The sequence below is a fragment of the Eretmochelys imbricata genome, chromosome 3 (genome assembly GCF_965152235.1).
Source record: "Eretmochelys imbricata isolate rEreImb1 chromosome 3, rEreImb1.hap1, whole genome shotgun sequence".
NCBI classification, from domain to species: Eukaryota; Metazoa; Chordata; order Testudines; family Cheloniidae; genus Eretmochelys; species Eretmochelys imbricata.
The window spans coordinates 104,899,434-104,925,047 of NC_135574.1; the positions used below are offsets into that span (position 1 = coordinate 104,899,434).

Consider the following 25,614-nt stretch of genomic DNA (forward strand, 5'->3'; position numbering starts at 1 on the left):
CATCCTCTTGCTCCATGCTGGCAGAGCCTCTTGCCCCTTTCCTCACTCTGGACACTGGAAGAGCTGCCTCCTCAGGCTCAGATTTAGGTGGGCCTGGGTACTAACACAGCTGACCCTGGCCTTCCCATGGTTACGCCCCTGGTTAGCAGGCCAAATAAAAATGAATCAGAGGGCCAGATGTGGCCCAGGGCTGCCAGTTGCCCATCCCTGATTTTAATTAAACCAGTGTAACTTTCCACACATATAAGGACTTAAAATTCAGCTCTTTGACAGCAATTAGAAAAGCAAAACAAGTCATGTATACATGAGACTAAAGCACAAAATAAGGTACTATTGACTGATGAGATTTCACGCAAGTACATGCAGAATCTAAGACCACGACATTAAAACAAAGATTATTAAATATGAAAAACAATCTCAGGAATTATCAGGACAACAGGCTAGAAAGTTGCTCATAAAAAGGTAGCATCGATTTATGTAAGATTAGGCATTGGAAATGGATGTGATGAGACTACCCTAATCGGCAACAGCTTTAAGAACTCAAGACACCTAAGTTTAAGGCAAGGACTGGGCACTTAAAGGATTTAGGGAAAGGTTTATAGAAAAGTTTAAAATTTATATAAGCCAAGGGCCTTGCATGTGGCACCCTTTTTTTTTTTTTTTTTTGGTGTAAATCTAAATGAAATGCTATTGATTCTGAACACGCCCAAAACAGTTTTCAATTATAAAATATATATGCAGTACAGTCTTAGTTATCCAACTACAAAAAGTACATTAAATGTATCTGGATAATCCAAAAAGAGATTGTTATATGCATAAGGTCTGCAATGCATAACTTTCAACACAGGATATTATGCTCTGCAGTCATACGACAGGGGACTTCCGCTTCAAGGTAACAGTTTTGGTTGATCAGAAGATGGATAACTGAAGCCACATTGAATAGGGATCATTTCACCCAGCATTGTAATACAGCAACGTCTGGGATGTGTAAGAAGGCAGTACTTTCCAAGCACAACAGTGGTCTCCCTACCCCATATTGGGGCATTGGGACAGTAGCAAAATAAGGAAAGCATGCCGCTGAGTGCATCACCAGCACCACTTCTCTTTTTAAAATATTTGGAAAGGTGCTCAGACATTAGTGAGGGGACCATACAAGTAACTACCTATAAAGAGTGCTCCTAAGCAACTGTTATGCTCGTTTTTCATCCTAAACCCCAAGTTACTGCTATGATATTCCTAACCAAACGTACAATATTGCACCAGAAATATATTTATATTAATCTTTAAATTTAATAGAAGTACTATTAATTCATCTGAAGTGATCTCAAATCACTTTTCTAGATGTAAAGTTTATGTTTACATTTAAACTTACCATCCCGTCGCAGAACAAATTCTTTGGTCTCAACATACTCAGACTCTTCTAACTCAATGAAAGCTTTAACTTTTGCCCAGTAAGATTGACTCAGTTCTTCTATTTCATTAGAGAGATCACAATAATGTTTTGTTGTGTTCATGCAGGTGCTGACTGGCTTATATTTCCCTAGCCTGTAAAATAGATTAAAGAGTAATTAATGTAATTTTTACAGTCAATGTATTACACAATACAGGTGTTAGAATGGAGACAAATTCCGTCTTCATTTACACTCATACTGAATTTCATAGGGACTGCATGATTTCACTGTGTAGAAATAAAACTTTCCTGGAGATATGGCAAAATCAAAGGAATCACTACATGAATACCTTTTAAAGAAAATAAGGTTAAGATATAATGCAAGACAGACACTTACTCATAAGGTTTGATTTCCACAGTAAAGCGAGGGGTTGTAGGCATTCTCATGTAATCCCAGTGCAATACAGTATGGAAGTTCAAGGATTCTATTTCAACCTTTGTTGGCAGAGGCACTAAAAAAAGAAATCAAACAGAACAATCAGTACCTTGACGGAATAGCTTTGTGTGATGTACGAGAACAGCCATCAATATTCCTGAAGTATTCAGAAGACAATGCATTTACTGGAAGTTACTTCAGAAGTCATTAGAGATAAGACTCTGCTTGTTGCCTACACGAATAGGGCAGAGTCTGTCAGATTGATTTGCTGTTCTTCTTACAAGAAAAGGCAGTTAATCCTTTTTGTCCAAGATTGCACTGAATGCCTCAGAGTTTCTCTTTCTTCTCTCTCTTTTCCTATATTACATTCTCCCACCTCCAGTATATATTCTGTCTCTTCTTCCACTGCCTCCACTCAAGGGGCGGTCTCTCTCTCGCTCTCCTTACAGGATTTCATTAACCGGACACCACACACAAACTCTGCTGCCAATCATCCCACTCACACAGAGGGTTTGGAAATATCAAGCTCCTGAATCCCAAGAAGAATTAAGCCTAATAACTAAAGGCAAATATGAAAGATGAAGCCCCATCCCTCACTGGCTGGGGTAATGGCCCTGGGGATACACTATCTCTTATTCCTCCAGCTGCTGGGTAAGGGGATGATGCTGTTATGGGACCCACCTTCAAAGGCTGCCTGTGGGACGTGAAGAGGAGCATTTACTGTTTCTTTCTCTAATCATAGATGTCAGCTCCTGTGATGGTTGTCGAATCCCCACTATTCTACTCCTTTCAGCCTCTTGGCTGCTGCAAGGGGTTTGTGTCCTCACTATTCTATCTTCTGGTCTCCATTTTTGGGTCCCCAGTTAAGTGAATGGCTTCAGTTTCTAGCTCTGAGCTCGTAATTCCTAAAAGCAGTGAAACTAACACGATTCTTTTCAATGCTACTACTGTCTACAGGGTTCTGAACAGTAGCAGTGAAAAAACTGACAAGACTTTTGTTGTTAGTCTGCTATAGCTTTTAACAGCTTTGAGCAGCAGCAACACTGGAGTCCTAAGCAGACTAGGTCTTGTTTACACCCAGAAGTTACACCAATTTAACAGAGTTTTAAAATAATTCAGTACAACTGTTTGTACAAAGCCCAATATTAGCAAGTTTAAATTGACTTAACTTGCCCCTGTAAATATGCTAAGAAGTTATCAGTAGAAGACAGATTTAAAATTGATTTAAGTATCCACACAAAGTTGCACTGGTTTAACTACATCAGCATTTAAAACAAACAAAACCAAAAACAAACAAAAAAAAAACCCAAACACCAGACTATTAGTTAAAACAGTGCAAGGCCTGCTTAGACCAGGCATAAATGGGTTAAAAAAAAATAAATCCATAAAAATCACACCTTAATTTAAATAGCGCAACTTTCCTCACATAGACAAGCCTACAGAAAGGTTACACTGCATTGTTTTCCACAGAGTTCATGTTTGAGAGGTTACCTTTTTTAAAGGAAAAAAAACCCAAACCACAAAACTTAAATTTTGCATAAGCTGATGACACCTGTTTAGGAAAACTTCCTACTTGCCCAGGGAAATGGATTTTCAGGCTCTGTCCATGCTTAGACACTTAAACGATTACAAGATAGAGGATGTAAAGAGTTTCTCTTAGAAGTATCGCTGTTCACCTGAAACAGATAGCCAGAACATAAGCAAAGAAAGAAAGGCACTGACCTGTCCAAAAGCATATTGGCCCCAAGTGATCAAAAAATTATATGCTTTTTGATGTCCTCCTCCCTTACCTTTAAAGAGGGACACCAACTTGGGGGGGGGGGGGGGAATCACATCTATTTGAAGTGTTTATAGCCTCTGTTGGTTGAGAAGTAACATCTATCATTACTACAACTCAAAAACTGTTAAAGAGTGCCTCTCCTTCAGTTTGTTTACATTAAGCATGAAAATCTACCCAGCTTCAGCAGAGTTATAAGTCTTTGAAAAATGCTATTTGCACATACTCAGTGGAGCTTGTTAGAGGTTTACTTACTCCTAAAATCTCCAAAGTTTAATCTCCAACATAGTCCAGCCTATAGGGATCCCTACATCACAGCAAAAGCATTGGACATGCTCCCTGAATGGGGTGATAAATCCTAAATTAAGGGAGCCTTGCTTTTCACACATTTTATTATTAAAGGTATTAAAGGCAGAACTAGGACCAGAATGCGTGTCTCATAGCATTTCCACTTAGTCACACTGCTTTTCAGAATATGCAAACTATGTAGCTGGCTGTGCTGTCTATCATCACAAGCCTATATTCCCCCCCTCCCCCTGAGTTAAGAGTACAACCCAGGATTTCTCATTTCCAACGTATTTCTGCAGTCTGGCAAGTAGTCATGTAAGCTCTGACAAACTATGTGTACCATCACCCTCTAGTAGCTGGTTCATATAAGATGACAGCATACTACTGATACCACGTGTCGCTTTAGCTCAAGAGGTAGGTGTCTATGCTAGATACCTAGAAGGCCTGGAAAGCGTTCAGCAAGTGAATCAGGCTTGTGTAGTGAATGCAGCTGTCTGTAGGACATCTGATTCATCCACTGTAGAACTACAAGGTGTTGAGAGAGTGAGGAGGAGTTAGGGGACTGCAGAAAGAGAAAGGACTGCCTTCAAAGGCAACTGAATGCCACCCAGGAGAACTGGGTTCCATTCATATATCTGCTATAGACTGCATATGTGATGGTGGGTAAGTCACTTAAATGAAGATTTTCACATTGTATTCCTCATTTTCTGGGTACCCAACTTGAGACATGAGACCTTGTTTTCAGAGTTGCTGAGCACTCAACTACAAGTAAAGTCAATGGGAACTGCAGCTGCTAAGCACCTCTAGGAGCAAGATGTGGAGTTGGGAAGTCCTGGGCTTCAATTCTGGTTATACCATTGACTCACTCTGTGGCTTTGCACGAGTCATTATCTGTTTTAGTCTCCTTGTGTTTAAAAATGGGTATAATATTTACCCATCTATTTCACAGGGGTGTTGGCAGCAGTTGGTTAGTGTCTGTACATTGCTTTGAACATATACGATTATTAAAAATGCAGAATACTCTAAAAATGGATCCTTAGTTCTCAAGTTAGGTATCCAAACATGGAAGCAACCATAATTAGTGAACACTTCAAATTATAGCCTAGGTTCCTTATCTGTAAAATGAGGAGAACTCATTTATTTCTGGACTTTAGCAAAGCTTTTGATACGGTCTCCCACAGTATTCTTGCCAGCGAGTTAAAGAAGTATGGGCTGGATGAATGGACTATAGGTGGATAGAAAGCTGGCTAAACCATCAGGCTCAATGGGTAGTGATCAATGGTTCCATGTCTAGTTGGAAGCTGGTATCAAGCAGAGTGCTCCAAGGGTCAGTCCTGGGGCCAGGTTTGTTCAATATCTTCATTAACGATCTGGAGGATGGTGTGGATCACACCCTCAGAAGTTTGCAGATGACACTAAACTGGGAGGAGTGGTAGATATGCTGGAAAGTAGGAACAGGATACAGAGGGACCTAGACAAATTAGAGGATTGGGCCAAAAGAAATCTGATGAGGTTCAACAAGGACAAGTGCAGAGTGCTGCACTTAGGACGGAAGAATCCCATGCACCGCTACAGACTAGGGACCAAGTGGCTAGGCAACAGTTATGCAGAAAAGGACCTAGGGGTTACAGTGAACGAGAAGCTGGATATGAGTCAACAGTGTGCCCTTGTTGCCATGAAGGCTAACGGCATTTTGAGCTGTATAAGTAGGAGCATTGCCAGCAGACCAAGGGACGTGATCATTCCCCTCTATTCAGCATTGGTGAGGCTTCATCTGGAGTACTGTGTCCAGTTTTGGGCCCCACAATACAAGGATATGGAAAAATTGGAAAGAGTCCAGCGAAGGGCAACAAAAATGATTAGGGGGCTGGAGCACATGACTTATGAGGAGAGGCTGAGGGAACTGGGATTATTTAGTCTGCAGAAGAGAAGAATGAGGGGGGATTTGATAGCTGCTTTCAACTACCAGAAAGGAGGTTTCAAAGAGGATGGATTTCGACTGTTCTCAGTAGTACCAGATGACAGAACGAGGAGTAATGGTCTCAAGTTGAAGTGGGGGAGGTTTAGGTTGGATATTAGGAAAAACTTTTTCACTAGGAGGGTGGTGAAGCACTGGAATGGGTTACCTAGGGAGGTGGTGGAATCTCCTTCCTTAGAGGTTTTTAAGGTCAGGCTTGACAAAGCCCTGGTTGGGATGATTTAGTTGGGGATTGGTCCTGCTTTAAGCAGAGGGTTGGACTAGATGACCTCCTGAGGTCCCTTCCAACCCTGATATTCTATGATTCTTATCTTAGAAGAGTTGTGAAGATACTTTCATAAGACCTTCCTACTATTATCATTAATACCATAGAAAGCTAATTAATAATTAGGCATTGGAAATTAATAATTCTGTATCCAGCATAGCACTTGGATGCTTTTCAATAAATAGAGCATGAGGCCAAACCTTAAGCCTAAGAAGAACACTGGATAGTTTCCTCTAACTAACCACCACCCATCCTGTGCACTGATTAAGGCAAGGGTCACGTGGTAAAAAAACTGTTTGTGATCATGTAGTTAGAGATCATCATAATACATGTACACAAGGGCGCCAAATTAAGTTTGAATAGGAAATTTTACTTCTGGCATTTCCTACCTTTTAAATGTTTGAATTTGCAATCTTATTTTAATGTAGGTAATAGATCATAACTCAAACCTGACCTTTGCCAGATTATATTTTTGTTTACAGAACATAGCAGATAGACTTGAGGCTGTACATTAAGAGAGCCTAGACTTTGCTTTGTATTATACTAATAAGGGAAAGTAAAAAAACATTTCCCTCATCTTAAGAATGAGACCACAAAGATTTAATATGTGCAATATGCAAGGTTTGAAAGTGGTTTAGACATTCTCTAACACATGCAATGTGACATTTCAGTTATTGGAAAGAGCAGCAGATTCTCAACCACAAGAAAAAAAAGTGTCAAAGTATTTATCTATTCTAAAATGTCTAACACTAAATACAATACTTGGTGCAATAAGCCATGCAGAATATAAATGCACATTAACATACTATTACACAAATAAAACTACATACAAATATTAAGGTTGCAAAATCAAGCACTGAAAAGTTAGGCAATGCCAGAATTATGGCTGCCTGTGGAACCTTAATTCAGCCCCCTTGCACATGTATAGTCTTTAATTACATGATCATATACTATTTTTTCCACAACCCCCCTGCCTCACTAAGTGCACAGGAGGGATTGTGCTCACTTAATGAGCAACTATTCAATGTGTTGTTTTCTCCATATTCATCAATGTGTTCCCCCCCTTGTTCACATCCATTGTTTGAACTCTGTTCTGAACGCAGAATTTTTAGTTCCCTCATAGGCTTTCTATGGTGCTTGTCACTATGGTATCTGGTTGTTTCATAAACATTCATGAATTAATTTAGACACCCCTGTGAAATGAAGAGGTGTTATTCCTATTTTGCAGATAGGGAATTGAGACACGGAAAGATTAAGATCAAAAGTATCCATTAATTTTAGGCGTCCAAGTTAAGACACCTAGAAACAGATTTTCTGAATGCTTAGGATTATATAGCATTTTATATGTTCACAGCACTACTCAGATTAGCTACAACTGCAGCTACTGAATGCTCCGCACATTAGACCCCAGGGCCTAATGTCAGGCATCCAGAAAATGAGGTACACACAATTAATGACCGCCTGTGCAAAGTTTGGTTTAGGTGACTTGCCCAGCATCATACAAGAATTCTGAGGCAGGGATAGAATCCAATTCTTCAGGGTAGCATTCAATTGGCTTAACCATGAGCCCATCCTTTCTCTACCTGCAGTTCCCTACCTCATTAACTACACACCACCTTCCAACTTCTGAAACAAATGAAGAAGGGGTCCTACAGTCACTTTCACTAAAGAACACGTTCACTCCAGAGTGTGTCTATCTTGTGCATTGAACGAGGCAGGGATCTTGTGGGAAAAAATGAGTCTTCAATTATATCATCACATATTATTATATGCACAAGGGAGGGTGAATTAAGATTGTGCAAGTAATCTTAATTCTGGCATTTCCTAACATTGGAGTGCAGACTTTACATTGACACCTGCAAGGGAGACATCAGCATGGGTAGAACATATAGGTCCATTGTAGAGACTTCTGCCACTTGAACTAATGGAGTACCTAATAGCAGTACTAGGCTGTCCTCTTCTATGGGGACCAGCACTAGAAGGGAATGAGACACTTTACTATCTGTGAAACCTGCTATTTGCTGACAACTGCAGAGGAATAGTGAGACTCAGGGATCATGGATTCCATTCCAGGCTCTCAAGGAGAGTGTATTGTAGTGGGCATAGACCAGAGGTGGACAAACTTCGGCCCAGGGGCCACATCCGGTCCTTCAGACATTTTAATCTGGCTTCGAGCTCCCACCAGGGCGTGGAGTCCAGGGTTTGGCCCCCCTTCATTGCTCCAGCCGTGGAGTGGGGTGCGGGGCTTGCCCCCCTCTGTGCGTGCTGTGACTCCGCGCAGCTCCTGGAAGCAACAGCATGTCCCCCGTCTGGCTCCTATGCTTAAGGGCAGCAAGGGGCCTCTGCACGCTGCCCCCGCCCCAAGTGCGGCCCACGCAGCTCCCATTGGCCGGGAACTGTGGTCAATAGGAGCTGCAGGTACAATGCCTGCGGACGGGGCAGTGTATGAGCTGCCTGGCCACGTTGCCACGTAGGAGCCGGAGGGGGGACATGCCGCAGCTTCCGGGAACTGCTTGAGATAAGCGCCACCAGGAGCCTGCCTCCCCCCGCCATGCCCCAACCCCCTACCCCAGCCCAGATCCCCCTCCCGCCCTCCAAACCCCTTGGTCCCAGCCCAGAGAACCCTCCTGCACCCCAACCCCTCATCCCCATCCCCACTCCAGAGCCCACACCCCCAGCCTGGAGCTCTCACTCCCCCACACATCCCAACCCCCCTGCCACAGCCCAGAGCCCCCTCCCGCACCCTGAACTCCTCATTTCTGGCCCCACTCCACAGCCCACATCCCCAGCCGCAGCCCACACCCCAACCCCCAATTTCATGAGTATTCATGGCCCGCCATACAATTTCCATACCCAAATGTAGCTCTTGGGCCAAGAAGTTTGCCCATCCCGACAGACTCATCTGTGAATTTCCCTCAACTTTGACCCCTCCTGCCTCGTCCCCTCCAACTTGCATAGTCGTGCATCTTCCTCACCCCTAGTTCTTTATCCCAGTCCCATTTTCCTCACTTGACCCATCCCAGTCTATTCATTCAGCTCATTATCCCAGCCTGTCTCCTTGCCCAGCCAGGTCCAGTTCACCAGCTCAACTCCTCATTGATTCTGTCTCTCCTCCCATCTCCAGCCACCCCTCGCACCCACATTATCCATCTCATCTGAAGGTAACACTTCAAGATGATATTTGGGATCCCCCCAGCCCAACAAAGACTACAAAACCAAAGGGACTATAACAAAGGCCTTCTCAATTAGAACATATACAATCTTAACAGTAAGTTTCACCATGCATGCCAGCTATCATGATACTTAAAAAGTAGCAGTTTCCAAATGATCATTAGTCACACTCTTCAAGAATATTATTGCTACACATTACAGAGAACATATCATGGTCTTGAACTAGTACATTGGGGGTATATAAACACAAACAAAATACATAATTAAACATCTCTCCATTCTACAATATCCCATCCTGCTCTGCTGGTCTAGCCACAATTCTGGGACACCAATCAATATTGGTTACAGACACAGTGGTTACTCAAAACATAAGTCTCCAATTAATACCTTAAATCTAAATAAAATGCACACAAAGTACAACAACATTTGTGATGCAAAATCATATTTAACCGTGAGAAGTCAAGCATAAAGAAGTCAGGAAATTCAGCAGTAAACTGGGGCGTACGACATACCCCGTGTAAATATACATGATCCAATTTACCATGGAATTTCTTGACTTCTCAGAACTATTTTCTTAGCCTTAACGTTAACAATTCAAATGCTTACAAATAGGCACTTCCACAGCTCTAAAATCCTCTCTCATTCCTGTCCAATTCTCTCCTCCTTCCAGACTCCCATCTTTTACAATGTTAAGTACAAGTAAAACTAAAACTTATCTAACTGAAGGACAGGTGTCCGTACTACAGGGTGGATAAAAATCAATTTTTAATTTTTTAAAAATTTTTAATTTAAATAGGATTTTTTGATAAAATGCTTTTTGAGGGGAAAAAACCTATCTAAAGATAGCTACAATGTATTTTAATTAAAACTCAAAGATATCTCATTATGGAATAGGGATTATAAATTCTAATTCTATACTATGAGACAATATATTCATGTAATGTTTAAGAAAAGTTTTCTAAATGAGTTCCAATAGTTCACTGGTCCCCAACCTTTCTGTGGGAATAGCATATTCCTACTCCCAGAAGACTGTGGTGGGTGCCAGACCCTCTGCCGCCGAAATGCGGAAGCGACAAGAAGCGCTCCTGCTGAAATGCCGCTGAAAAATGGCAACGCTTTTCGATGGCATTTCGGCGGGCGGTTCTACGGTGTCCGCACTTGGCAGCGGCGTTTCAGTGGTGCGGTGTCCTGCGGGCGCACACAACTACCCCAGCAGGCACAACTGTGTCCGCGGGCACCGCTTTGGGGACCCCTGCAATAGTTCATGGATTAGGGACCCAATCTTCTGGGGTTCAAGGGGCTTCTGTATAGAAAGATTAATCTAAATAATCTATCTACCCAATGGGACTCAGTGATCAGTCTAGAAGATACCATCAGAGATGCTTAGTTTTGCAGTTCTCAAAAATGTGGAGGTGTGTCTCCAAAGATAACATACTTGTTAACAGCAAAAATGTTTTAAAATAAATAATATACAGAGGTGAGAAATAACAGACCTCAACCCTATTGTCCCTCTGCAAATTTGTGTACACAGAGTCAATCCTTACCTCTCTCTGAAAGTGCAAAGTTTCAGAAAGTTCAATGAATAGAAGATTGTTGGGGGCGGAATAGATCTGGACAAGGAAAAGAAGTCTGGAAATAAATGTGAGAAGGGAGGGACAGGCAACAGAAACAAAAGTGAAACTGTTCATATTCCAGAAGTCTTGAGGTCTTTCTGAGTGTAGCCTTCATTGATTTGAGATCTACCATACCATTCTTCCACTAGAAGGGAAAACCTATAATGGCAGCAGGCAGTAAGAGAGACCCAGTTTGGGAATATTTTAATGAAGTTCCTCTACCTATGGGTAAGACAGGCATGCATGCAAAATGCAAACAGTGCAACAAAGAAATGCAAGGGCTACTTGCCCGAATGAAACATCAGGAGAAGTGTTCCTTCTCAGGAGAAAGCTGCGTTGAAGACCATGAAAGGAACATGTCTGAACATGCAGGATCTTCAGGTTGGTAAACTTTTTTTTATTTCATACTTCTTTCTTAAGGACTGCCTGTCTTCCTTCTGGACTATACTTGAATTCTCATATTTAAGCAAAAAATATAGCTGTTACTCTATGGTACTATCGTTTTAGATGCAGTTGTGATAAAAAAAATAAATAGCTGAAATAGGCAGATCTTCCTTTTACAATTTCACCTTTAACGTAGTACTGAGTATCAGTGAATGCAATGAGTAATACTAAATGAGCAGTATGATAATAATAATTAAATAACTGCACTGACTTATTTTGTTTAGGAGAATCCATCCTCAACATACAGGATTCTGAAGACTATCCACCTTCAAGATCACCATCATTTTCTATAGTTTCAGTTATCTGCCAATGATAGTGTTTCAGTCACATCATGTATGTCACCATAGCCACAGTATATCACCTGTAGCAAAAAGAAAAAAAAAAAACTCCATCATCCAGAAACAACCACAGATAAATTTGTGATAAGAACCAGCAGATTACAAAAAAAGGTAATTGATGAAAAAATTGCCCGGTTTGCTTATGCAACAAACTCTCTTTTCCATATGATTGAGAACCCACATTTCATTAACATGGTTCAGTCATTAAAACCAGGATACAGTCCCCCCAACAGAGCAGATGTTGCAGGTAAATTGCTGGATAAAGTGTATGAAAGAGAAATTGAGCAGTGTGCAAGAGGTCTAGAGGGTGAAATTGTTAAGTCTGAGTCTTGATGGGTGGAGCAATGTAAAATAATCCTGTTGTATGTGCTTATGTGACAACAGAAGAAGGGAGTGTCTTCCTTACAGAAACAATTGATATATCCGAAATGCACACACAGCAGAATACTTACAAGAAGTAGCTATAAGTAAGAGCTATAACATACTGAAAAAAAATTCAAATGTCTAGTATGCAGCTTAGTCACAGACAATGCTGCAAATGTATCCAAGATGAGAAGAAATTATTTAGAAGAAACTGGAAAGTCCCAAGCTAACATACGGTTGAAGTGCTCATTTGATGCACCTCCTAGCCAAAGACTTCAGTGTTCCAGAAATAAAGGCTAATGTTGTTGAAATTGCAAAATACTTCTGTAACCACTTTGCAGCAGCTGCTCTGAAAAAGGTGGGAGGAACCAAGCTAACTCTTCCACAAGACGTGCAATAGAACTCAGTAATGGACTGTTTTAAGCACTGTGTCAAGAACTGGCTTAATTGGATGACAGTTTGTGAACAAAATCATAAAAAAATAGATGGCACTGTCACAGCCAAAGTTCTCAACACTGGGCTTAAGAGAAATGTTGAAGACATGCTGAGTACCCTGAAGCCTATTTCTGTAGCCTTGAACAAAATGCTGGGAAATAGCTGTTTTATTGCTGACGCTGTTGAAATTTGGAAGGAACTGAGTGAGATCTTAAAAAGAGAAATATGCAACAACACAGTTAAATTACAAGCATTAATAAAACAAATGGGACAAGCACTATCTCCAGCTCATTTTCTTGCAAATATTCTCAATACTTGGTACCAGTGTCAAACTTTAACTGCTGAAGAAGAGGAGTCGGCTATGACATGGACCTCCAGCAATCACCACTCCATAATGCCAACTATAATAAATTGCAGAGCTAAGGGTGAGCCATTCAAGAAATATATGTTTGCTGATGATGTTTTAAAGAAAGTCACACCAGTGAACTGGTGGAAGTCACTTAAGCACTTGGATTCAGAGGCGAAGTGATCATCTCACTTTTAACAGCAGTAGTTTCTTCTGCTTGTGTAGAAAGAATATTCTCTTCCTTTGGACTAATTCATTCCAAGTTGAGAAATAGTTTGAGACCTGAAAAAGCAGGAAAGCATGTTTTTTTTTTCCAGATTATGAACAAACAGGAAAATGAAGGTGAAGACGACTGAGTTAACTGCAGAAGCCAATATTTTAAGTTTCTCATATTGATCTGGCTGAGATAGTCAATTTAATTTTTTTTTAAAAAAATTCATTTAACTATTTTAGTTAAAAACAAAACAAAAACAAACCTGATTTTAAAGAACTTGAACGTTTTACTAAATTCAAAAATTCACATGCCTGTTTTGTTAAAATATTATGTGTTTGCTGTTGAAGAAAAAAATCTAGAATACATAACGTTGTTGTTTTAGTTAAATAAAACAATTTAAATGTCTGTCTGGTGATGGTCTCCTCCTAATACAGCATGGCAAGAAAATCCTCCAAATATTAATGATTAACTTGTTGAATTGCAGATAGTTCACCTCCCAATGACTTCATAAATATCTGCTTCAATTACCTTTGGTAAATGAAATAACCAAACAATCATTCATTTTCTGATATAGCTGTAAAACTAATCTGAAAAGGTTTCAAAATAAATCACTTAAAAAACGTATAATGTGTACCTTCTAAAAACGAAACCTACATCTATCTGTGAGTTGTGAAAAAATACGTATTACGGTCATAACAACCAACAAGAATGCACTTTTATGTAGCAATCCATGATTAAATAGAGTCTACCTGACTAGTGATTTAAATCAATTTGATTTAACTCAAATCCACCCTGCTGTACTAGTCTAATTAAGGCACATATGAATTAGGCCACAGAAGTTAACAGCAAGGCAGACCTACTCAGATTCCCTGAAAGTAGACAAAACAGCATTTGTCCCAATAAAAAAAGAAAAAATATGTGGCGTGACGAGCAGACAAATCTATTAAGTTTCCATGACTCCAGAGACAAGAAACAAAGGCTATTTAACTGTGTAGCAAGCAACCTAAATTCTGTAGCAAAATCCCTGGTTTATGTCACTGGAAATTCTGTGGCAGTTTCAAGTAATTAAAAAATGATAGGGAAGATATTTTAATACAAAAATGAATGCAATCAATACACTGTTCTGTATTGACATTAAAACTTTAGTACAGCATAAAATGAATTGGATCTAATGTATAACCTTCTGGAGACTTTTATATTGACAACATATAACTGCATTGTAAAAGTTGTCAGGAGGAAACTGGAGATTATGGCAGCTAGGTAGGGAACTTTTGGGACTAGGGAAAGTATGGGAGATAGTTTGGGACTTTGGCCTCAGGTAGGTGTTTAAGGGGTGAGGGAACAGGGAGGCGATGCATTTCTTCCCGCCCTATATTGGTGGGATTAGAGGCAATGAACTGGGGTCCTGAAGTTGGTTTAAAAGCCTGTCCCAGTGGAGTCAAAGGAAGTTTTGCCATTGTCTTTAATGGAGCCATGATTTCACCCTTCAGACTCCAACCTCAGCAACTGTTAAAAGTCACCTGTTCTTCAATCCAATAGTCATAACTACATCTAGTAAATGATGGATAAACTGGATATTTCTGCTTAGATTACTAGCAGTGAAGTAGTTAATTTTGGCATTCAGGTTCTCATGAAATTTCAGAGCTGATGCCCCAATGATATAGGTTGAAGTTATAAAACCTAGAAATGTACTTTTTTTTTTTAAATAGTAACTTAGAATCTGTTGATTATCTCTCATGCAAATTCTGTGGCAAGTTTACATGAGGCCCTGGTCTAATACCCAAAAGCTGTATCTGCAGAAGCCCAAGTATCAGTATAGTTTTGATAACACTTGAAGCAAACCCCAGATGAGGGCTCTGCATAGATCCTTTGCTAAGAAGTCTCCCTTTTAGCCCCAAATGCTGAGACTGAAAAAGTGGAACGAATGGGCAACCAATTGTCCTCTCTCTCCTAGCTGATATGACTGCATCTAGGAATGGTACCTTTTAAGATGAGAACAGTTTAAAAAAAGAGGCTAACATGGGACATGCAGACAGCTGCAGCGGCACAGGAGCCAGCAAACGGAGCTGTAAACAGGGAGTTTGAAACAGGAGTTTGTATTGCGGCGTTTGTTTGGGGTTTGTTTTTGCTGTGGGTGCTGGTGTTTTGGTGTGGTTTGTGTTTCCCAGATTAACAGGATTTAGGTGGGAAGGCTATGACAGATACAGAGGCAGCAGTGGGAGTGACCCATGTAGCGGAAGACACAATGAAGATGACTGGATGTGGAAGCTGCAGTATGTACATGATCCTGGAGGGGGGTACCTGGAAAGAGTTTCGTTTGCATGACGTGCCGTCTGATAGAGCTGATGGAAGAAAAGATCCGAGGATTGGAGATGGAAAGTCTGGTTGAGTTTAGAAGGGGGTTCGAGCGGATTATGGAGCAAACACATGAGGCGGCTGAAGGGAAAAGCTCAGACTTGCAGAAGGAAGCAGGACTGAAGAACTCTGAGGGGAGACTGCTGGGTGAAGAAAATGGACAGTGGAAGCATGTGACTAAGAGAACCAAGCAGAGAAAAAGATGGGCTAGTGAAGGAGAAATAGAGCTCAAGAACAGGTTTGCAGAGTTGGAAAATGAAGGAGGGACTCAGCAGGTGGTCACTGAAGGTGGAAGGGCAAGGAAGAAGAGAAGAGTGGCTAGTCCTATAGGAAACAGGGAAGAGTCAATGGACACTACACCAAATATGAACCCCAGGAGGATACAGGATGGGTTGAAGAGGACAACAAGGGAGAATAGGAACGGAAAGAACTTGCAGCCAGAGGGAACAGGGGATAGACCAGAGAATCGCATCGTCACCAGGAAAAGGCAAGTCTACGTGATGGGGGACTCCTTACTGATAAGGAGGGACAGGCCTGTAACCAGAGCTGATCCAGAGGATAGAAGGGTGTGCTGTCTTCCAGGTGCTAAGATATAGGATGTGGAGCTGAGGTTGAAGAGGATCTAAAGGGAGCAGGAAAGAATCCACTGATCATCCTTCATGTGGGAATAAACGATATTGGTAGATTCTCATTGGAACGTATCAAGGGAGACTATGCCAGGCTGGGGAAGACACTTAAGGAAATCAAGGCTCAAGTGATCTTCAGTGGGATTCTGCCTGTTCTGAGAGAAGGGCAACAAAGGTGTGACAAGATTATGACTATCAACAGATGGCTCAGGTAGTGGTGCTATAAGGAGGGCTTTGGGATGTATGGCCACTGAGAGGCATTCATGGACAGAGGACTGTTCTCTCGGGATGGACTTCATCTGAGTAGGGAAGGAAATAGACTTCTACGATGGAGGCTGGCACAACTGATTAAGAGAGCTTTAAACTAGGAATTTGGGGGAAATGTCCAGGTAATCTCCATGCCAGACTTTAGCACTGAGAGGGAAGAAAACAAAGTAAGAAAGGATACAGCCGTGGGTAGGAGAATGGACATAAGGAGGAAGGGCAGTGTGGATACCAGTCTAATAAGTCATACTGGCTGTAGAATGTCCATTCCTAATCGGGTAAAGAATGTGAGCGAGGCAAACAGCAAAAATTAAGATGTTTGTACACCAGTGTGAGAAGCCTAGGTAACAAAATGGAGGAACTAGAGCTACTGGTGCAGGAAGTGAAACCTGGTGTTACAGGGATAACAGAAACATGGTGGAATAGTAGTCATGACTGGACTACAGGTATTGAAGGGTAAGTGCTGTTTAGGAAAGACAGAAATAAAGGCAAAGGTGGTGGAGTAGCATTGTATCTCAATGATGAGGTAGAATGTAAAGAAATAAGAAGCGATGGAATGGATAAGACAGAGTCCGTCTGGGCAAAAATCATATTGGGGAAGAAAACTACTAGAGCCTCCCCTGTGACAGTGCTTGGGGTGTGCTATAGACCGCCGGGGTCTGATATGGATAGAGCCCTCTTTAATATTTTTAATGAAGTAAATACTAATGGAAACTGTGTGATCACGGGAGACTAACTTCCCAGATATAGACTGGAGGACAAGTGCTAGTAATAATAATAGGGCTCAGATTTTCCTAGATGTGATAGCTGATGGATTCCTTCACAAAGTAGTTGCTGAACTGACAAGAGGGGATGTCATTTTAGATTTGCTTTTGGTGAATAGTGAGGACCTCATAGAAGAAATGGTTGTAGGGGACAACCTTGATTCAAGTGATCATGAGCTAATTCAGTTCAAACTGAACAGAAGGATAAACAAAAATAAATCTGTGACTAGGGTTTTTGATTTCAAAAGGGCTGAGTTTCAAAAATTAAGGAAATTAGTTAGAAGTGGATTGGACTGAAGAACTTATGGATCTAAAGGCAGAGGAGGCCTGGGATTACTTCAAGTCAAAGCTGCAGAAGCTTTTGGAAGCCTGCATCCCTAGAAAGGGGAAAAAATTCATAGGCAGGAGTTGTAGACCAAGCTGGATGAGCAAGCATCTCAGAGAGGTGATTAAGAAAAAGCAGAAAGCACACAGGGAGTGGAAGATGGGAGGGATCAGCAAGGAAAGCTACCTTATTGAGGTCAGAACATGTAGGGATAAAGTGAGAGAGGCTAAAAGTCAAGTAGAGTTGGACCTTGCAAATTAAAACCAATAGTAAAAGGTTCTATAGCCATATAAATAAGAAGAAAACAAAGAAACTCGAACAGCTTAATGAGACTAAATCGGGGGGCCCAGATAATCTTCATCCACGAATATTAAAGGAATTGGCACACGAAATTGCACGCCCATTAGCAAGAATTTTTAATGAACCTGTAAACTCAGGGGTTGTACCGTATGACTGGAAAATTGCTAACATAGTTCCTATTTTTAAGAAAGGGAAAAAAAGTGATCCGGGTAATTACAGGCCTGTTAGTTTGACATCTGTAGTATACAAGGTCTTGGAAAAAATTTTGAAGGAGAAAGTCGTTAAGGACATTGAGGTCAATGGTAAATGGGAGAAAATACCTCATGGTTTTACAAAAGGCAGATCATGCCAAACCAACCTGATCTCCTTCTTTGAGAAAGTAACAGATTTTTTTAGACAAAGGAAACGTAGTGGATCTAATTTACCTAGATTTCAGTAAGGCGTTTGATACGGTGCCACCTGGGGAATTATTAGTTAAATTGGAAAAGATGGGGATCAATATGAAAATTGAAAGGTGGATAAGGAATTGGTTAAAGGGGAGACTACAGCGGCGAACTGTCAGGCTGGAGGGAGGTTACCAATGGAGTTCCTCAGGGATCGGTTTTGGGACCAATTTTATTTAATCTTTTTATTACTGACCTTGGCATAAAAAGTGGGAGTGTGCTAATAAAGTTTGCGGATGATACAAAGCTGGGAGGTATTGCCAATTTAGAGAAGGACCAGGATACCATACAGGAGGATCTGGATGACCTTGTAAACTGGAGTAATAGTAATAGGCTGAAATTTAATAGTGAGAAGTGTAAGGTCATGCATTTAGGGATTAATAACAAGAATTTTAGTTATAAGCTGGGGACACATCAATTAGAAGTAACAGAGGAGGAGAAGGACCTTGGAGTATTGGTTGACCACAGGATGACTATGAGCCACCAAATGTGATGTGGCCGTGAAAAAAACTAATGTGGTCTTGGGATGCATCAGGCGAGGTATTTCCAGTAGAGATAAGGAGGTCTTAGTACCGTTATACAAGGCACTGGTGAGACCTCACCTCGAATACTGTATGCAGTTCTGGTCTCCCATGTTTAAGAAGGATGAATTCAAACTGGAACAGGTACAGAGAAGGGCTACTAGGGATGATCCGAGGAATGGAAATCCTGTCTTATGAAAGGCAACTCAAGGAGCTTGGCTTGTTTAGCCTAAGCAAAAGAAGGCTGAGGGGAGATATGATTGCGCTCTATAAATATATTAGAAGGACAAATACCAGAGAGGGAGAGGAATTATTTAAGCTCAGTACCAATGTGGACACAAGAACAAATGGATATAAACTGGCCATCAGGAAGTTTAGACTTGAAATTAGACGAAGGTTTCTAACCATCAGAGGTGTGAAGTTCTGGAATAGCCTTCCAAGGGAAGCAGTGGGGGCAAAAGACCTATCTGGCTTCAAGATTAAACTTGATAAGTTTATGGAGGAGATGGTATGATGGGATAACATGATTTTAGCAATTAATTGATCTCTAACTATTCATGGTAAATAGGCCCAATGGCCTGTGATGGGATGTTAGATGGGGTGGGATCTGAGTTACTACAGAGAATTCTTTCCTGGGTATCTGGCTGGTGAATCTTGCCCACATGCTCAGGGTTCAGCTGATCGCCATATTTGGGGTCGGGGACGAATTTTCCTCCAGGGCAGATTGGAAGAAGCCCTGGGAGTTTTTCACCTTCCTCTGTAGCATGGGGCACAGGTCACTTGCTGGAGGATTCTCTGCACCTTGAAGTCTTTAAACCATGATTTGAGGACTTCAATAGCTCAGACATAGGTGAGAGGTTTATTGCAGGAGTGGATGGGTGAGATTCTGTGGCCTGCATTGTGCAGGAGGTCAGACTAGATGATCACGATGGTCCCTTCTGACCTTAATATCTATTAGTCTATGAGACATTCAAAACCAGACTGAAATATGGGCGAGGGCGGTCTTTGATGAATGAAGGAAAGGAGAAGCTAGGGGATCTGTCCCTTATCTCTAACACTGTTAAGAGAGAAAATGTTTTGAAGGATACGTCAAAAACATCCAAAGCTAGGAATTCAAGTTTTCTGTCCTAGACATCCTTAGAGGCAAAGCAACAGCTAAAATTGTCTGCCTGTAACAAGCCCCTATGATCTTTTTGGATGCCACCATAATTTTAAGAATTTTGTTCGAAGACAAAGTGGAATAAGACACCAGTAGCAAGAGGATGAAACTAACTTAGTTTAAACACAGTTCAGTTAAGTGTTCAAATCTACATAATGAATACTCAATTGTGTTTAAAAAACACTAAGTTAGCGTAGTCCCCGTGCTACTAGGTGTCTTGTTTCTTCAGCCTGTACATCTGATGGGTGAATGGAAGAGATTTGTTCTCTCTCATTCTTCTTATCCTATCAAAACAGGTAGAGCAGTGTTTTTCAACCTGTGGGTCGGGGCCCAAAATTGGGTCGCCAGAATGCTTCAAAGGGTTATGTGGCAGCTCCTGTGGCTACTGTCCAATAGGGCTCACCTCTCTGCTCTAGGCACTGCAACTTCTGGAGTCCCAATGCCACTCCAGTTTGGCCCAGCCATCATCATGACAGGAGTCTGGGTAGGCCAAATTTGAGTGAATGGCACGGCAACCCTATGAGCCAGGTCAGAACTCCACTCACAAATTTAATCCAGGCAAAGGGACGGGGCCAAAGCTGAGCCGTGCTGCAACCCCGGAGGTTCCAACGCCAGGAGCAGTAGCGTAGCTAGGCGTGGAGCGGGGCAGCAGCCGCTCCCCCACCGAGCAGAAGTGGCGCCTTTTAAATTCTTTGGCACCTTTTTAATTTTTACTCACCCGGCGGCGCTCCGGGTCTTCGGTGGTGGATCAGGCGGCGCTCCGGGTCTTCAGCAGAACTTTGGCATCGGGTCCTTCACTCACTCCGGTCTTCAACGGCACTGAAGGACACCCCCACACCACTGCAATGCTGCCAAAGACCGTAGCGAGTGAAGGACCCAACGCCGAAGTGCTGCTGAAGTCCCGGAGTACCACCTGACTCACTGCCGAAGACCCGGAGCGCCGCCGGGTGAGTACTAGTGGGTGGCGCCTTTTTTTATCTCTGCTCCCACTGTTTTCTCCAGCTGGCTATACCACTGGCCAGGAGAGCCAAGCCCAGCCTGTCCCACAGCACAGGAGCTGCAATTGTGGGGTCAGTGCTGGGCAGGACCCAACCCCCCCCCAGAGGACAGGATTCAACCAAACCCACCCCAAGGTGTCCACCCCCATACCCTTTACTGGGTCACGACAGGCCATAAACATTTACAAATGGGGTTGGGGTGCAGAAGGGGGTCAGTGGCACTGGCTCTGGGTGGGGGTTCAGGGGGCTGTCTCCAGGAGGGGGCTCATGGCTGGGGTGCAGGAGGGGTGCAGGCTCCCACTGGGCAGTGTTTACCTTGGGTGGCTCCCAGGCAATGGCGCAGTGGGGTTAAGGCAGGCTCCCTGCCTGCCTCAGCCCTGCGCATAGGCACCGACTCTGTGGGTGCTCCGGGGCTGGAGCATCCACAGGGAAAAATTAGTGGGTGCTCTGCACCCACCGGCAGCCAAGCTCCCCGCCCCGCCCATGGCCCAGCGCTGCTCCCAGAAGCTGCCAGCAAGGACTTCCTGTGGCCCCTGAGGGTGAGTGCCTCACATGGCTCCTTGCGCTGTCCCTCCCTGCAGGCACCGCCCCCACAGCTCCCACTGGCCACAGTTCCCCATTCCCGGCCAATGGGAACTACAGGGGCAGTGCCTGCAGGCAGGAGTGGCATGCAGAGACTCTCTTCCCCACCCCACACCGGGACGTGCCAGCTGCTTCTGGGAGCGATGCAGGGCCAGGGCAGGCTGAGCCGCCGGACTTTTAGCGGATGGAGATTGCGATCGACTGGCAGAGGCTCCGCGATCGACCAGCTGATTGTGATCTACAGGTAGGTGACCACTGTTGTACAAGTACTGTATTTGTCATACTGGCTAGTGATAGTCCTGGGGCTAGTAGTCAGGTACATTTTCAATCCCCATAAATATACATGTAAGATACAAACAGAATAAAAGCTATAGTATAAAAATTTTATCTGCATTCGTCTGTATGTCACATTAAACATGCCTTTTAAGAAGCTCAGAAGTTTGGAATGTTAGAAGCAGTTTAGGAAACAGATTAGCAGGCTGAGGGCAGGTGAAGTATGTGACAGTTAAATGCAATTGATTAAATGCTTCTATCACTTGGAATTATATAAATCCCATCTTGCCTTTCTGAACCAGCCTTGAAAAAGCTGCCATTTAGCATACATACGTACCCATTAAGATGTTATTAAATCATCTTAAATAATACGTTTAATTGAAGTATTAATATTGAGAAGACTGGAAGAACCTGTTTTTACACACACAAACATTTACAAGCAGAAAGGAACAAAATGAAAATAAGCAGGAATATTTCAGGGGTAAAACCTGGATGCCACTCTGAAACTATTTCAGAGTAACAGCCGTGTTAGTCTGTATTCGCAAAAAGAAAAGGAGTACTTGTGGCACCTTAGAGACTAACCAATTTATTTGAGCATGAGCTTTCGTGAGCTACAGCTCACTTCATCAGATACATACCGTATGTATCTGATGAAGTGAGCTGTAGCTCACGAAAGCTCATGCTCAAATAAATTGGTTAGTCTCTAAGGTGCCACAAGTACTCCTTTTCTTTCTGAAACTATTGTTTCATTACTGTCATTTGTTCTTTGGCTTTATTTACATAGTAGTAGATCATAGAATCATAGAATATCAGGGTTGGAAGGGACCTCAGGAGGTCATCTAGTCCAACCCCCTGCTCAAAGCAGGACCAATCCCCAATTAAATCATCCCAGCCAGGGCTTTGTCAAGCCTGACCTTAGAAACTTCTAAGGAAGGAGATTCTACCACCTCCCTAGGTAACACATTCCAGTGTTTCACCACCCTCCTAGTGAAAAAGTTTTTCCTAATATCCAACCTAAACCTCCCCCACTGCAACTTGAGACCATTGCTCCTTGTCCTGTCCTCTTCTACCACTGAGAATAGTCTAGAACCATCCTCTCTGGAACCACCTCTCAGGTAGTTGAAAGCAGCTATCAAATCCCCCCTCATTCTTCTCTTCTGCAGACTAAACAATCCCAGTTCCCTCAGCCTCTCCTCATAAGTCATGTGTTCCAGACCCCTAATCATTTTTATTGCCCTTCGCTGGACTCTCTCCAATTTATCCACATCCTTCTTGTAGTGTGGGGCCTAAAACTGGACACAGTACTTCAGATGAGGCCTCACCAATGTCGAATAGAGGGGAACAATCATGTCCCTCGATCTGCTCGCTATGCCCCTACTTATATATCCCAAAATGCCATTGGCCTTCTTGGCAACAAGGGCACACTGCTGACTCATATCCAGCTTCTCGTCCACTGTCACCCCTAGGTCCTTTTCCGCAGAACTGCTGCCTAGCCATTCGGTCCCTAGTCTGTAGCTGTGCATTGGGTTCTTCCGTCCTAAGTGCAGGACCCTGCATTTATCCTTATTGAACCTCATCAGATTTCTTTTGGCCCAATCCTCCAATTTGTCTAGGTCCCTCTGTATCCTATCCCTGCCCTCCAGGGATGTATAGGTTGCTCCAATGAAGTTTGTGTCTGAACTGCAACCATGTATGAAAGACTGGGGGGAGGAAGAAAGACAGCTCCCCGCACTGATTCTGTGGCTGCGTAAGCAGTGCATCTCTGTTTCAAAGAATTCTTTTCCATGTATGTTAAGGACAAATGAAAATTAGATTTGACTATGTGACATGTTCTCAAATACTACAGAACTTTATCCTTCAATCTTAAAAGTGTACAGAAAGATATTCCTATTCCAAATGGAGCTGGGTTTTATTGCTTACAGTGTACTTTATATACACAGAATACTGTACAGGTAAGGTTACTTTGCTCTGCTTTTGACCAATTTTTGAGTGGAAAGGATAATGAATGAAGTCAATGAAGTGTGTTCTTGGAGTACTCAGAAGTAACCTAGTATACCTTAATATTCCATATATATTCCAAATATAGTGCTTCCCCAACACATGCTGTAACCAATAGCAATGAGTCTAAATCAAACTTTCCAAATGATGCTGAAAATCCAATGGAATTTTAAATGTCACCTTTCCCTCTTTCAGCAAAACCATGAAAAAGTACACTTTTTCTACTCACTACCCTTTCTAAATCCAATGCAAATATTTAACTAAGTGCAGCTGAGAGTATTTAATTAATGCTCTCCAGATCTGAGTGATCAAGAGCTCAGCAAAATAAGTGTTGATGCACTGATCCAAAATGAGACATTTAAGAAAATTAGTGCAGGAACCTTAAAAAGGATGATTAACTTCTTTATTTTTAAAATATGGTTTAACTTTCATAGTAAACATCAGAAATAAAAGGAAATTAAGATAATGTAGTGCATGTCCTTTTATAGGATTATAGTGTATGCTCAAAAAGAAAAGGAGTACTTGTGGCACCTTAGAGACTAACAAATTTATTTGAGCGTAAGCTTTCATGAACTACAGCTCACTTCATTGGATGCATGAAATGTATGCTCAATATTTTCTAGAATTTCACCTTCTCAATTCAGCATTTTTATTGTATGTACGGCATAAGTCACATTAAGGGGATTCTAAATTGATTGACAACTGAGAAACACTAATTTGGCATTGAGGGCACACAAAAATAGTAACTAGATTACATTTTGGAATCATTTGTTTTGGAAGGCAATTCTAGTGGGTCACCTACTCCAGTCCAGCATCATAGCAAGTTTGATTTATATGTCCCTAAACTTCTTGCAACTGAAGCCCATTACAACTCATTCTGTGCTAACTGGAAATTAGTTTGGTTGTTGGCACTGATAACTTAGGTCTTTGATGTCATACCTATGCACAGCTGATATGTTATTGCAAAAATATATTGAGATCAGCAGAGTCAGTGTATGTTTTCAGACCACGCTTTGGGGAAGCGGAACCCAGAGAGCATGTGTGATCAACATCTACACAATCGACTATTAATAGTGTGTCAGGTAGGTGGGCAGAGTCTGGAAGAGTATCACTACCTTTCCCCCCTCCAAATATGCCACAATGTTTAGACCCTTTCATGGGAAGGATAATATACAAGGCCTGATCTAACTATTCTTTAATACTAGGTGCAACTGCAATGATTTAAACATAATTTAAGCAGTTAAAACTAGACAGGTTTCAAAACCACACATCTGAACCACACTTACATGAATCATTTTTAAAGAAAAGTGTTTTCTGATCTCTACTAGCACATAATAATTATTCTTAAAACCTGTTAAAATGTTAATTATACAATGTTCTCAAGTAGACAAGTCTCAACCAGGACATTTTTTTTTTTTGGCTTCTGGCAACACTCACAGTTAGGGCCGTCTGCAGGGGAATGTGAGGCCTGGGACAACCCCCCCTCCCCCCCCGGCCCTGGCCCCCCTTTCCCCCCAAGCCTCTGCCCTGCCTCTTTCTGGCTTCCGCCCCCTCCCCGAGCGATGCCAGGAGCCAGCGCGGCAGAGCGGGTCCAGGTTGCTCGCTGCTGCCGGCACCAGACCCCCGCTAACCTCCCAGGCCACCCTGGACCCCGCATCCTGAAGCGCGGGGCCTGGGGCGCTTGCCCTCGTCTGGCCTATGGACGGGACGGCTCTGCCCACAGTTGCTGCTGTTCCCGATCGTACTGCAGCCAGATATTGTTCCTAAAAAGGAAGCCATCTGGAGACAAGTTATTTTAAAAAAAATCCTAAAGCTTAGTGCTATGATGCTATCCAAGGCATTCTTTGTAGGCAGGAAATGTAAACAAAACCAAAACAATCACGTGGGAGATGAGGAATAGGGATAAAGAGGTTGGAACAAAAGCAGGAAATAAACATGCTATACCCTC

The 25,614-nt window shown here is 42.3% G+C and overlaps 1 protein-coding gene across 2 annotated transcripts in view; it reads right to left on the reverse strand.

The window, feature by feature from the left end:
• The window catches only part of IFNGR1 (interferon gamma receptor 1), a 35,083-nt gene that overhangs the window by 8,538 nt on the left and 931 nt on the right, over positions 1 to 25,614 (reverse strand). Inside the window, exons 2-4 of one of the 2 annotated variants that reach the window (XM_077813110.1) lie at positions 11,574 to 11,723; positions 1,788 to 1,902; positions 1,373 to 1,545 (exon numbers count right to left, since the gene is read on the reverse strand). In XM_077813110.1, the coding sequence (XP_077669236.1) occupies positions 1,373 to 1,545; positions 1,788 to 1,902; position 11,574 (289 nt within the window). In that variant the 5' untranslated portion in view covers positions 11,575 to 11,723. The remainder of the gene's footprint in view (positions 1 to 1,372; positions 1,546 to 1,787; positions 1,903 to 11,573; positions 11,724 to 25,614) is intronic. The other variant, XM_077813109.1, reaches the window with a different exon arrangement.